The sequence below is a fragment of the Mytilus trossulus genome, chromosome 7 (assembly GCF_036588685.1).
Source record: "Mytilus trossulus isolate FHL-02 chromosome 7, PNRI_Mtr1.1.1.hap1, whole genome shotgun sequence".
NCBI classification, from domain to species: domain Eukaryota; kingdom Metazoa; phylum Mollusca; class Bivalvia; order Mytilida; family Mytilidae; genus Mytilus; species Mytilus trossulus.
In genome coordinates this window covers 38,933,548-38,949,642 of record NC_086379.1, presented here as the reverse complement: position 1 = coordinate 38,949,642, position 16,095 = coordinate 38,933,548, and the positions used below count along the sequence as shown (strand labels likewise).

The 16,095-nt window shown below is 34.1% G+C and overlaps 1 protein-coding gene across 1 annotated transcript in view; it reads right to left on the bottom strand.

The window, feature by feature from the left end:
* Positions 1-3,498: 3,498 nt before the first annotated feature.
* LOC134725054 (lysosomal alpha-mannosidase-like) overlaps positions 3,499-16,095 on the bottom strand; it is a 38,427-nt gene continuing 25,830 nt past the window's right edge. Inside the window, exons 18-26 of the mRNA XM_063588553.1 lie at positions 15,971-16,089; positions 15,352-15,453; positions 14,684-14,771; positions 13,993-14,079; positions 9,146-9,236; positions 8,583-8,728; positions 7,199-7,372; positions 6,659-6,770; positions 3,499-6,018 (exon numbers count right to left, since the gene is read on the bottom strand). Of these exons, the coding sequence (XP_063444623.1) occupies positions 5,921-6,018; positions 6,659-6,770; positions 7,199-7,372; positions 8,583-8,728; positions 9,146-9,236; positions 13,993-14,079; positions 14,684-14,771; positions 15,352-15,453; positions 15,971-16,089 (1,017 nt within the window). The 3' untranslated portion in view covers positions 3,499-5,920. The remainder of the gene's footprint in view (positions 6,019-6,658; positions 6,771-7,198; positions 7,373-8,582; positions 8,729-9,145; positions 9,237-13,992; positions 14,080-14,683; positions 14,772-15,351; positions 15,454-15,970; positions 16,090-16,095) is intronic.

The window sequence follows — 16,095 nt, the reverse complement described above, 5'->3', positions numbered from 1 at the left end:
ACGAGACAATATGGTCAGGCAATCGAAAAAAGATAAAGGCTGTCGGGAATCTCTATCAATAGACAATATGGTCAGGTAGTTAAGGAAAGATAAAGGCTGTCGGGAATCTCTATCACGAGACAATAGGGTCAGATAGTCGAGGACAGATGAAAGATCCCGGGAATCTCTATCACAAGACAATATGATCAGGTAGTAGAGGAAAGATGAAGACTGCTGGGAATTTCTATCACGAAAATAGGGTTAGGTAGTCGAGTAAAGGTGACTGCTGCCGGGAATCTCTATCACGAGACTACATGGTTAAGGTGTTGAGGAAAGTTCAAAGCCCTTAGGGTTGTCTCTCTATCACAAGACAATATGATCAGGTAGTCGAGGAAAGATGAAGACTGCCGGGAATCTCAATCACGAAAATAGGGTCAGATAGTCGAACTCGGAAAGAGGAACGATTGCGGGAATCTTTATCACGAGACAATGGGGTCGTGTAATCGAGGAAAGATGAAGGCTGCCGTGAATCTCTATCACGAGACGATATGATCAGGCAATCGAGGAAAGATAAAGGCTGCCGGGAATCTCTATCACGAGATAATAGGGTCAGGAAGTCGAGAAAAGATAAATGCTGTCGGGCATCTCTATTGCGAGGCAATAGGTCTAGGAAGTTGAGGAAAGATGAAAGCTGTCGGGAATCTCTTTAACGGAAATAGGGTCAGGTAGTAGAGGAAAGATGAACGCTGCTGTTAATCTCTTTCACGAGACAATATGGTCAGGCAATCGAGGAAAGATAAAGGCTGTCGGAAATCTCTATCAAAAGACAATATGGTCAGGTAATCGAAGAAAGATAAAGGCTGCCATGAATCTCTATCACAAGACAATAGAGTCATGTAGTCGAGGAAAGATGAAGGCTGCCGGGAATCTCTCAAGTTAACGAAAATAGGGTCAGGTAGTAGAGGAAAGATGAACGCTGCCGGTAATCTCTTTCACGAGACAATATGGTCAGGCAATCGAGGAAAGATAAAGGCTGTCGGGAATCTCTATCAATAGACAATATGGTCAGGTAGTTAAGGAAAGATAAAGGCTGTCGGGAATCTCTATCACGAGACAATAGGGTCAGATAGTCGAGGACAGATGAAAGATCCCGGGAATCTCTATCACAAGACAATATGATCAGGTAGTAGAGGAAAGATGAACACTGCCGGTAATCTCTTTCACAAGACAATATGGCCAGGCAATCGAGAAAAGATAAAGGCTGTCGGGAATCTCTATCAATAGACAATATGGTCAGGTAGTTAAGGAAAGATAAAGGCTGTCGGGAATCTCTATCACGAGACAATAGGGTCAGATAGTCGAGGACAGATGAAAGATCCCGGGAATTTCTATCACAAGACAATATGATCAGGTAGTCGAGGAAAGATGAAGACTGCTGGGAATTTCTATCACGAAAATAGGGTTAGGTAGTCGAGTAAAGGTGACTGCTGCCGGGAATCTCTATCACGAGACTACATGGTTAAGGTGTTGAGGAAAGTTCAAAGCCCTTAGGGTTGTCTCTCTATCACAAGACAATATGATCAGGTAGTCGAGGAAAGATGAAGACTGCCGGGAATCTCCTTCACGAAAATAGGGTCAGATAGTCGAACTCGGAAAGAGGAACGATTGCGGGAATCTTTATCACGAGACAATGGGGTCGTGTAATCGAGGAAAGATGAAGGCTGCCGTGAATCTCTATCACGAGACGATATGATCAGGCAATCGAGGAAAGATAAAGGCTGCCGGGAATCTCTATCACGAGATAATAGGGTCAGGAAGTCGAGGAGAAAAGATAAATGCTGTCGGGCATCACTATTGGCAATAGGTCTAGGAAGTTGAGGAAAGATGAAAGCTGTCGGGAATCTCTTTAACGGAAATAGGGTCAGGTAGTAGAGGAAAGATGAACGCTGCTGGTAATCTCTTTCACGAGACAATATGGTCAGGCAATCGAGGAAAGATAAAGGCTGTCGGAAATCTCTATCAAAAGACAATATGGTCAGGTAATCGAGGAAAGATGAAGACTGCCGGGAATCTCCTTCACGAAAATAGGGTCAGATAGTCGAACTCGGAAAGAGGAACGATTGCGGGAATCTTAAGCTTTATCACGAGACAATGGGGTCGTGTAATCGAGGAAAGATGAAGGCTGCCGTGAATCTCTATCACGAGACGATATGATCAGGCAATCGAGGAAAGATAAAGGCTGCCGGGAATCTCTATCACGAGATAATAGGGTCAGGAAGTCGAGGAGAAAAGATAAATGCTGTCGGGCATCACTATTGGCAATAGGTCTAGGAAGTTGAGGAAAGATGAAAGCTGTCGGGAATCTCTTTAACGGAAATAGGGTCAGGTAGTAGAGGAAAGATGAACGCTGCTGGTAATCTCTTTCACGAGACAATATGGTCAGGCAATCGAGGAAAGATAAAGGCTGTCGGAAATCTCTATCAAAAGACAATATGGTCAGGTAATCGAGGAAAGATAAAGGCTGCCATGAATCTCTATCACAAGACAATAGAGTCATGTAGTCGAGGAAAGATGAAGGCTGCCGGGAATCTCTCAAGTTAACGAAAATAGGGTCAGGTAGTAGAGGAAAGATGAACGCTGCCGGTAATCTCTTTCACGAGACAATATGGTCAGGCAATCGAGGAAAGATAAAGGCTGTCGGGAATCTCTATCAATTATAGACAATATGGTCAGGAAGTTAAGGAAAGATGAAGACTGCCGGGAATTTCTATCACGAAAATAGGGTTAGGTAGTCGCGGAAAGGTGACTGCTGCCGGGAATCTCTATCACGAGACTACATGGTTAAGGTGTTGAAGAAAGGTGAAAGCCCTTAGGGTTGGTGAGGACAGATTATATGGCAAGCTATTCTCGTCAAAACTATATTTAAACAATTTTTAACAGCGATTTAAGTACCGTTGAATTATTGAAAGAGAGCTGGTGGTCTCTGCCTTTAGTAATTTTTTATAAACGACTTTCCAAACCTGGTCGATTTCAACTTATACCTCTTTGCAGATGATTCTAAAAATATTAACACAATTACTCAGAAAGATGATACAACTCAATTACAAAGTGGCTTAAATAAACTATTGCATTAGAGTGATGCCTGGCTATTAACCCCAATATGTTAAATTATGGAAGGATATGACTTCATGAACAGGGGAAGAGCGACAGCCTGAAAATATATCCACAGAGAGCCAGAAAAGAATTAAGGAGAAATGCCTTTGCTCTACGAGTGATGAGACCATGGAATACACTACCCGAAACTATAGCAACATCACCAACAAAAAACACATTTTAAAAGAAAAGACCAGACAAATACTCAAAATATGGTTATTCATATACATTAAACCATACAAATGCACACCAAGCAAGTTCAACATATTCAGTAAAATGTGTTGTCTGTTCAGGCTTTGTCATATGCGCTTTGAAGCTAGTATATATAAGTTGACTACAATCACAATAATTTAAGTAAAAATATCATATAGTAATCATATTTTTATTATGAAGAGAAATATTTCAAAACAATAACAAGCAGGTACAAACATAACAAGCAATCAGTAAAACAAACATAAATTGAAATTATGACCATGAAAGATACGAGAATACTTTCTCCAATTATATATTGCCATTTCAAAATGTTAAATTTTTTAGCTTGAAAACATCAAATATTGATTTGTATACAGTTTAAGTTGGTCAAAATTCAGTTGTTTTTTAATCAATGAGAAGATAAATAACCTTTATTGATTTTAATGAACCCTGCACGCCTAAAGATTCATCTGGACTTAAAAATTGTTGACTTTAGTTCATTGTGGATTTCAATTTTCCCAGTCTATTCTAGAATGGAGGTTACACATCGCCTTACGCAAATAGCTAAAAAAGGACTATCTCTGATTGGTTGATTGTTGGTGTCTTAGCATCACTTTCAGAACTATTAGTTGTATCAGAGCAGGTTTTTTTCTATTGTAAAGGAAGACTGACAGAACAACAGACCTTCACCAGGAAAACTGACAAAAAAATGTAAAAATCTTACCTAAAGCAAAACAGTAAATAAAGACTGATAAAGATTTCCAATCAATCTACTGAATCTTCAAACATGCAGATATAAAATATTTATTTTACTTTTAACAACAAAAACTTAATAAACTGATACATTTTACACTAATGGAAATTTAAAACAACTTTTATGACAAACAGGATCAACTGATTTATTGGATTAAACGAGATTAAGTTTTAAATTCAACAATGACATGAAGGTCTAAATGGGGGTCCTTTATTTCTGTATTCTTTAACTTATAAGCCATTTTTTTGGCCAACTTTTAATCCAATCATTTCTATTATGTAAACACCATCCTGACCCTTACCACGGAGATCTGTAATGAAATATTGAGCTAGTCCTATACATACTGGGACCAAAGAAACATATCATTACAAGAATGTGTTAATAGTACACAGATTCCCCACTTGCACTATCATTTATATGTTCAGTGGACCATGCAATTGGTGTAAAAACTCGAATTTGGCATTAAATTACAAAGATCATACTGTAGGGATGATGTGTAAAAAGTTTCAAGTTGATTGGACTTCAACTTTTTCAAAATTTACTTTGACCAAACACTTCAATTTTTGCTGGACAGACAGATGGAGAGACAAACAGACAAAAGATCAGACAGACACACAGACTGAAAAATATAATACCCCTAAGTGGGGACAAAAAACCATCATAACAATCATAAATGCATTCATGATTCATTTCAGTCATTCAGAAATAAATTGTAACCTACAAGATAAATAACCCACACCAAATCAGTTATACTCGAAATCATAAAATTACTCATTGTTTCATTATGTTAAGCTCAATTAAAACATTGTGGCACTCTTTAGAGGACCTCATACTTCTCTATCACACAATCTTCATAACCCAAACCACATAATGCTAATAATTGATAAATAAGAAATCATAATTAATAGAAAACATGGTCTTTCCTAAAAAATATATAAATCAATTTCAAGCTTAAGGAGGCTCGCGGGTATAAAAAAAACAGCAAAAAATTAAACATTTGTTTTTCCATTACAAGTTTTATTTATTACACAATTAGTTATTACTTTATATCATGGTACAAAAATCACCAAGAAAAATCGATTTGGTTTGGCCACAGATGACTTTTAAAATGTTCATATCATTGGAAAAGCTCCAAATTATCTCCCTTTGGTGCAAAAATGTAATTTTTTTACCTTTAAATTGAAATATCTTTTTTAACTCATCCGTGACCTATATTTTTAATTAATGTTTTCAAAACAAGCTGTACATAAACTAAATAATTGTAAAATTTTAGAGATTTCTGTAATTTAGTTCTTTTTTAATTTCAATATTAGCAATATTTCTCCTTTTAGTTCAACAGAAAAAAAGGACATTAACAAAAATGTATGCTTCTTTCGGAGGCAGATTGTGAGCTCAAATGAACGGTGACCTCATATTTTTATTTCATATTTCTATTAGGTATAAGATAAAGTTTAATCATAGAAAAACATAGGAAAATCCTATAATATTAGGAAAAAAACCAGTAGCCCCCTTAAGCAATAGATAGTACAAAAATGTAAAATTAAAAAGACTAATAACTATATAAATATAGTTAATATACTATGAATTATTCTCAAAATTTATAATGAAATGAAAGAAAAAATTCCAATCTATGCTTAAGATGGGGCATAAATGCTGAATTGCAGGAAACATTATTAGTGTCAACTATTAATAGATACTTATGCAACATAGAATTGTAACTTTAGTATTTTCCTTAATATTGCTTTGACAACTTGGAATTGAATTCTTAAGTTGAGGAATGTATCAAGTTCTCCTTTAAAATCCCTTTTTAAGAATAACGTTTTTTTTAATTCCATTTTTTTTTTATTTCCATGTAATCTGGAATGTTCTAATTTCCATTGGATTGAGTATGACAGTGAAATTGTCAGTAGCAGTAACAGGCTGTGATTGTCTTGATAAATCTGAAAAAAAAAGAAAAAAAATGTTCAAAAGCATGAAGTTATAATTTAAAAGTCTAATTTAAGTCTTTCATACAAATTATGAATTATCAATTGTATAAATAAAGTGTCACCTTCCCTTTCTCCCCCTAAAAACAACCAAATAAACTCCTGTATGCCAACATAAGGTTCATCAGAATGTTCAACTAAAGATTTTGTGAGAACAGACATACTATATATATTTTCAATATACTAAATAGGAAAATATCAGTTTCCAACCATTTTACTTTTAAGTTAAAAGAGATAACTGTATTGTATGTTTAGCTCTGTCAGCTTCAATTGATGCAGTCAGAGTTTAAAATACAGTATTTGTAACTCTATTCTAATGAAACTGACAGAAAACAAAGTAAGAACATGCAAAGCTTTTTGATCGGTGTGAGCCAAGGCTCCATGTTGAAGGCTGTACATTGACCTATAATGGTTTACTTTTATAAATTGTTATTTGGATGGAGAGTTGTCTCATTGCCACTCACACCACATCTTCCTATATCTAATAAAATCTGACATATGATGTCTGCACTTAGGCTAACACTTTCATAGCATCAATTGTCAATGAAAATAAGTGACGTTATCCAATCAAAACATTAGAATTAGATATATTTACCAGGGAAATGTTGGTTAGTTTTCCACTGCAGTCTGTGTAACTGAGATAACTGTAAATTAGCACCCAATGTTAACTCCTCCACAGATTGTACATCAAATGGTACAAATAAATTCTGAAACAAAAGATGTGTTATTGTTAAACATTAATCATCAGAGGAAAGCTATTTTATATTAAAGCTTCATATCTGTGTAAGGCCTCAATGAATTTATTGTTGCTTTCTTCACATCCAAAAGCAAATATTTCATGCATGTTAAAGAAGAACTTAATTAAACAATAAAACTGAGAATGGAAATGGGGAATGTGTCAAAGAGACAACCATTTCTTATAGAGAACATCAAAAGAGAGAAAGAGTAATTTACCCCATCAACACATTTATTGAATACTGTAACTTATATTCAGTTTTTATTCTAAATCTGATTTATGCTGAATATTTAAAAAAAAACAAAAAAAAACCTCAGATGCATGTACATATTATGTGTATTATTTTAACTCAAAACTACTAATGCATGATTGCAAAGCCATTTATCTGAACATCTGTACCTGTAAAACTATCTTAACAGGTTTTGACAGTTCTACATCTTCATCTTTCTCATAAATATGTTCAAATCTGACAAGGTATGGCTGAGAAGTTCTTGGAGTGAACGATGGCCCAGCCCATTGTACAAAGGTCAATATGTGAACATTATCTGGTAAAGCTGCTTTCAATCCACTCCACTAAAATATAATTGTACAAGATTTGTGTGAGAAAGTAACCATATTCTTATATAAAAAGAACACTTTATTCTAATTCTTAGTCATATAATATTTTGACCTGTATTTATCAAAATGTTGAGGTGTTCAAATATATGACTATAACTGTCAGGGCAGTATTTGCAATTACGGAACATTTTCACTAATTCAAAAGATATTTCATTCCTTTTCAATGAAAAGGACAACTTGTATCTAAATAATTTGTTCTGTCATGTGATTAACATTTTGTCCTTTGAAAATTTAAACTTTGAATTAAAAGTCGGTTTAGAATTGAATTTTGTAAAAGTTATTTTAGGGATAATCATTCTAAATTTATTGCAAAATAAAAAAAAATATAAAAGAAGGTAGAATTTGCAACAATCACATTTCATTTTCAATTCTGTAGCTGAATGGATTTAAACTATATACAATCGCCAGTATAATCAATACCATACAAAACAGAGAATGATTATTACATACAACAAATGAATGTCAATAAAAGAATTACATGTAATATGCTGGTAAAGAACAGTAATATAGATTCCACTTGGACCATAAATTTGATACAATTTTGGGACAGCTTCCAAGCTATTAATAATTTTAAATTTATTTTCAAGATAAACATACAGAACTAAAACTAGCAGAAAAATGTGCTGAATTCAGATTTCTATATTACATTTAAAACAAAATTCAATATCATTTCAAGTTTCCCTCAGGATAGCTGGCATCGATCAATACACAGTTTTATCCAGTAAAGTGAATGATTAGAGGCCTTGGGGACGAAACGACCTCAAACTATCCTCAAACTTTTCTGATAATTGCATTTTAAGGGGAGACAATTCATTCAGATTTTTATAATTTTTGTAAAAATGAACAATTATCATGATTATCATCAGGTCCTATAAAAAGAAATATACTTTAAAACTAAAGACCAATATGAGCTTGAAATACTTAACTTCAGTGAATGATAGCAATTAAGGTTCAAATTGTTTTTAATCAAATTTCTAATTTCAAGAATGGCAATATTTCCACTTTTGTATAGCAACAAATTCTAAGACAGACTCTTTTTTTAAAATACCCAATTTTTAGCATGACTAGCACTTATTATCAAGGACATAGTTTAGTTTCTGTTTTTCATTTGTCAATTTAAACCTGAAAACTATAATTAGATAATATCTCTATTGTGATGACTTACTGATGTATGATAGACTTTAGTCCAATCAGACTGTTTCATTGTTGATGTGGTAAATGACAAACTTGGTGCCATATACAGTTTCAGGGCCATGTCTCTGTGGAATTTGGCTGAATTCTCTATCGTATCTACATATATGAAGTGTTTTCCTGTAAAGAAATCATTACAGAAATCAGTATGGTTCACAAATACTATCTCATACCAAGACGTTACTATTACTTTAAACATTATTAGTATATGTTATTTGGCAATTTTAAATAGAAAACCATGAGTCCACAATATTTAGCTTTAACATTATAAGTATATTTTATTGGGCAATTAAAAAAACTCTGAAAGCACAATAATAACTACTGCATTAAGATGCAAAAAGAACTTCTGCTGTTGGTTTATCTATGGTTGAGTTGTTGTCTCTTTGACACATTCCCCATTTCCATTCTCAATTTTATTAAAAAGGTCAAATCTCCATTTTACTTTCATGATGTCCAAAGACAATTATTTTTTGAAATTTGCCAATTACAAAAACCTTATATCAGCACTTAAATTTGTTGATAAACTTTTTATGTTACCTCTAGCTATCAATCCTTTGCCGTCCATTCCTGTCTCATTCAGAGCCTCACCTACACCTAAATAATCATCCCACAACAGTCGTCTATGTACCTAACAATGAGAAATCAGATAACCTACACCTAAATAATCATCCCACAACAGTCGTCTATGTACCTAACAATGAGAAATCAGATAACCTACACCTAAATAATCATCCCACAACAGTCGTCTATGTACCTTACAATGAGAAATCAGATAACCTACACCTAAATAATCATCCCACAACAGTCGTCTATGTACCTAACAATGAGAAATCAGATAACCTACACCTAAATAATCATCCCACAACAGTCGTCTATGTACCTAACAATGAGAAATCAGATAACCTACACCTAAATAATCATCCCACAACAGTCGTCTATGTACCTAACAATGAGAAATCAGATAACCTACACCTAAATAATCATCCCACAACAGTCGTCTATGTACCTAACAATGAGAAATCAGATAACCTACACCTAAATAATCATCCCACAACAGTCGTCTATGTACCTAACAATGAGAAATCAGATAACCTACACCTAAATAATCATCCCACAACAGTCGTCTATGTACCTAACAATGAGAAATCAGATAACCTACACCTAAATAATCATCCCACAACAGTCGTCTATGTACCTAACATAGAGAAATCAGATAACCTACACCTAAATAATCATCCCACAACAGTCGTCTATGTACCTAACAATGAGAAATCAGATAACCTACACCTAAATAATCATCCCACAACAGTCGTCTATGTACCTAACATAGAGAAATCAGATAACCTACACCTAAATAATCATCCCACAACAGTCGTCTATGTACCTAACAATGAGAAATCAGATAACCTACACCTAAATAATCATCCCACAACAGTCGTCTATGTACCTAACAATGAGAAATCAGATAACCTACACCTAAATAATCATCCCACAACAGTCGTCTATGTACCTAACAATGAGAAATCAGATAACCTACACCTAAATAATCATCCCACAACAGACGTCTATGTACCTAACAATGAGAAATCAGATAACCTACACCTAAATAATCATCCCACAACAGTCGTCTATGTACCTAACAATGAGAAATCAGATAACCTACACCTAAATAATCATCCCACAACAGTCGTCTATGTACCTAACAATGAGAAATCAGATAACCTACACCTAAATAATCATCCCACAACAGTCGTCTATGTACCTAACAATGAGAAATCAGATAACCTACACCTAAATAATCATCCCACAACAGACGTCTATGTACCTAACAATGAGAAATCAGATAACCTACACCTAAATAATCATCCCACAACAGACGTCTATGTACCTAACAATGAGAAATCAGATAACCTACACCTAAATAATCATCCCACAACAGTCGTCTATGTACCTTACAATGAGAAATCAGATAACCTACACCTAAATAATCATCCCACAACAGTCGTCTATGTACCTAACAATGAGAAATCAGATAACCTACACCTAAATAATCATCCCACAACAGTCGTCTATGTACCTAACATAGAGAAATCAGATAACCTACACCTAAATAATCATCCCACAACAGTCTTCTATGTACCTAACAATGAGAAATCAGATAACCTACACCTAAATAATCATCCCACAACAGTCGTCTATGTACCTAACAATGAGAAATCAGATAACCTACACCTAAATAATCATCCCACAACAGTCGTCTATGTACCTAACATAGAGAAATCAGATAACCTACACCTAAATAATCATCCCACAACAGTCGTCTATGTACCTAACAATGAGAAATCAGATAACCTACACCTAAATAATCATCCCACAACAGTCGTCTATGTACCTTACAATGAGAAATCAGATAACCTACACCTAAATAATCATCCCACAACAGTCGTCTATGTACCTAACAATGAGAAATCAGATAACCTACACCTAAATAATCATCCCACAACAGTCGTCTATGTACCTAACAATGAGAAATCAGATAACCTACACCTAAATAATCATCCCACAACAGTCGTCTATGTACCTAACAATGAGAAATCAGATAACCTACACCTAAATAATCATCCCACAACAGTCGTCTATGTACCTAACAATGAGAAATCAGATAACCTACACCTAAATAATCATCCCACAACAGTCGTCTATGTACCTTACAATGAGAAATCAGATAACCTACACCTAAATAATCATCCCACAACAGTCGTCTATGTACCTAACAATGAGAAATCAGATAACCTACACCTAAATAATCATCCCACAACAGACGTCTATGTACCTAACAATGAGAAATCAGATAACCTACACCTAAATAATCATCCCACAACAGTCGTCTATGTACCTAACAATGAGAAATCAGATAACCTACACCTAAATAATCATCCCACAACAGTCGTCTATGTACCTAACAATGAGAAATCAGATAACCTACACTTAAATAATCATCCCACAACAGTCGTCTATGTACCTAACATAGAGAAATCAGATAACCTACACCTAAATAATCATCCCACAACAGACGTCTATGTACCTAACAATGAGAAATCAGATAACCTACACCTAAATAATCATCCCACAACAGTCGTCTATGTACCTAACATAGAGAAATCAGATAACCTACACCTAAATAATCATCCCACAACAGTCGTCTATGTACCTAACAATGAGAAATCAGATAACCTACACCTAAATAATCATCCCACAACAGTCGTCTATGTACCTTACAATGAGAAATCAGATAACCTACACCTAAATAATCATCCCACAACAGTCGTCTATGTACCTAACAATGAGAAATCAGATAACCTACACCTAAATAATCATCCCACAACAGTCGTCTATGTACCTAACAATGAGAAATCAGATAACCTACACCTAAATAATCATCCCACAACAGTCGTCTATGTACCTAACAATGAGAAATCAGATAACCTACACCTAAATAATCATCCCACAACAGTCGTCTATGTACCTAACAATGAGAAATCAGATAACCTACACCTAAATAATCATCCCACAACAGTCGTCTATGTACCTAACAATGAGAAATCAGATAACCTACACCTAAATAATCATCCCACAACAGTCGTCTATGTACCTAACAATGAGAAATCAGATAACCTACACCTAAATAATCATCCCACAACAGTCGTCTATGTACCTAACAATGAGAAATCAGATAACCTACACCTAAATAATCATCCCACAACAGACGTCTATGTACCTAACAATGAGAAATCAGATAACCTACACCTAAATAATCATCCCACAACAGTCGTCTATGTACCTAACAATGAGAAATCAGATAACCTACACCTAAATAATCATCCCACAACAGTCGTCTATGTACCTAACAATGAGAAATCAGATAACCTACACCTAAATAATCATCCCACAACAGCCGTCTATGTACCTAACAATGAGAAATCAGATAACCTACACCTAAATAATCATCCCACAACAGTCGTCTATGTACCTAACAATGAGAAATCAGATAACCTACACCTAAATAATCATCCCACAACAGTCGTCTATGTACCTAACAATGAGAAATCAGATAACCTACACCTAAATAATCATCCCACAACAGTCGTCTATGTACCTAACAATGAGAAATCAGATAACCTACACCTAAATAATCATCCCACAACAGTCGTCTATGTACCTAACAATGAGAAATCAGATAACCTACACCTAAATAATCATCCCACAACAGTCGTCTATGTACCTAACAATGAGAAATCAGATAACCTACACCTAAATAATCATCCCACAACAGTCGTCTATGTACCTAACAATGAGAAATCAGATAACCTACACCTAAATAATCATCCCACAACAGTCGTCTATGTACCTAACAATGAGAAATCAGATACAGTTGTCATAAATATGTTGGTGTTTTAGATGTCACAAGTTTTGTCAGTTATCACCCATGTGCATGATCAGCTGTCCTAATGCAATTTCACATATTTTTTTTTTAAATGTATTAAAGCCTTTGATACTTTAATGTTACATATCAAAACTTATTATTATAGTGATTTTTTTAGTTGAAGAAAAACTTTTCATGTTCATTTATGATAAAATTCATGATTTTGTTATACAGCTAGTGCAGTTTAATGGAGGTCTGAGACTACTACTACTACAACTGTACCTCCACCTAATATCATAGTCATCAACTTTGTACATTCAGAAATAATTATGTGCATTTATAATCATGACTTTTGAAGAATGAACAAAAGCTAAACATTGCAACTTTTGGAAAAGGAGCAAAGAGATATATATATTTATATATTGTTATTAGTACGTAAGTTCTTATTATTAAAATACTCATCCAGTCACATATCACATAAATAAAACTCCATTCCCCCCAAAAAAATCCTTTTTGAATTTATAGTACCAGTATTCTGTTTTGTTATTTGACTGTTATCACTGAGTAATAAAAACATATATGTGTCACAGAGGCGGATTTAGGGAGGGGGAGGGGGGCCCCCTTTTGGGAAAAAAATTAGTTGCTTATATAGGAAGCATGACTGGAGCGGGCCCCCTCTTAGGTCAGTCAGTGGGCCCACACTTATGAAAATTTCTGGATCCGCCACTGTGTCAATAGACATCCCACTTGCAGTGGACAGTGAAATTGGGGTCAAAACTTGTTACTAGACATTAAAATTAGAATGAACATATCATAGGTTACATGTGTAGCAAGTTTCAAGTTAATTGGTCTTCAACTTCATAAAAAACCTTAACCTGAAGCAGGACTCATCAATGACCAGACAAAGAACAAACTCACATACAGAAAAACATAAAGCCCCTAGCTAGTAACAAACAATTACCATAAGTTCTAGGTTACCGTCTGTTATACTACCACCTCCCTGACTTCTGTCTGTTAGTACTGTAAACTGTATCTTCTTTGTCTCATCCTAGAAAGTACAAAAAGTTACAACAATTAGATAAGGTACAAAGCACTATTTTTAATTTTGGTAGATGTAAAAATGTGTGGGAAACTTTAAGTTGAAGAACAGCAATAAAATATCTGTTTATTTGCTTTTTTGGTGCTGTGTATGCACTGATTTTTCTTGATAGATGGATACTCCTTATACTTTCTTTTCTATTGTACCTTTATGCCTTTATGCATATCATGTTCAAAATAGTCCAATATCTTCACTTTTAATTTAGATTTGTATTTGAATTTAATATTTAAGAATTTCTTTTTTTTATAAGAAATTACTGGTTGCATGTTTCTTCTTCATGGAAATATTAGATCAACTATTGTTTTAGATCTAATTTTGTAAGTGTTGCTTTCTCAATACAAATTGTAATTACAAGATTTACAAATCAATATGATCTAAATTACACATAAAAAAGTGTTGATTGAAAAATTTCACTCCTCTTTAACTCCTTATGTAATACTAAGCATTCACAACTGTGCAAAAAAGTAGAACAAAAGTACCGAACTCCTTGATTTATGAAAAGAACTGACTATTTTTTAAGAAAGGTTTTTACCTATTGGTGGCCTCAACTTACTCTTAGATATATTCTACTGTTAACAGGATAATAATTGCCAGACACTGGTTCTGTATTGGTAAAATTCCATGTGTCTCTGTGATTTCTCCTGTAAAACATAAATTATTTAAAACAATTAAAAAGGTTTAAATTGTGATATTTTTTTTCAATCCTGTATTTTGATATATCAAAGATTTCAAGAAAATTCAAGTATTGTTTATTCATTATTATTTGTAGGATATCATTTCTTTTAAGGATTTGTGTGTATAGAAGAGGGACGAAAGATACCAAAGGGACAGTCAAACTCATAATTCTAAAACAAACTGACAACGCCATGGCTAAAAATGAAAAAGACTAAAAGACAAACAATATTACACATGACACAACATAGAAAACTAAAGAATAAACAACACGAACCCCACCAAAAACTAGGGGTGATCTCCGGAAGATTAGCCATGGATTATTATTGATCAAATTGTACAAATTTTCTATGAGGTTGTATGAAGACTTTGGCAAAACCATGAAATCAAATAACCATGAAAATAGTTTTTTCTCAATCCATGAAAATTGTTTCCATTACTCAATAAAATAGATTTTCTAACATTTTTGAATTTCACACAAGTCTGTCATACTACGGATATATTTAATTTTTGTGGATACTAATTTTCATGGATGATTTTTGGACTTACTTTCTCTGTAGAATTTCTCTGCCATTTGCATCAGTATAAACAACACCATTAGTGGCCAGGTCAGTACTGAATCTCGATATTACTTCTTTCCCAATCATATCACTGTAATATAAGATGACTTAAAACAACTGTAACATACTAACATCAACATATATTAAAGTCATGATGTGGGCCCTTCCTTCCATCTGTATTGTTCAAATCTTTAATTCATGATTTCTCTGTTCTTTATTCATATTGCGCAACATTCTCTTTCTTATATATAAGTACCAAATTTTTCTCTATTATTTAGCAATTTGGCCTATTTTAATCTATGGGGTTCATTAATATAGCACTCTTTTAATATTTTTGCTACACTAGTTTTGAGTACTAAAATATAAAGTAACAATACCAACTTATAGTAGGTTTTTTGTTATGTGTTCTAATTTATGATAAAAGGTCAAGATAGGCAAAGAGAACATGTGTGCCAAGTTTATCAAAGTCACGAAATAACTATTTTCATTTCATCCTGGGTCTTTTATCAGACATCACATGGCCTACTGTTGAATTGATGCCTTCAATCAAAATTTTAACTATAATACCATTCAAATCTATAGACAAGGGACTAAAAACCAAAGATTACCTAACAGGAATTGGTCCAACTGTCCATTCAAACTCTGCATGTTGAGCTCCATCATAAAGTCTGATCACTTGTGTTGCCCAAGGGCTAAACTTCTGATAAACCTCTTGTACAAGAGCACCCTGAAA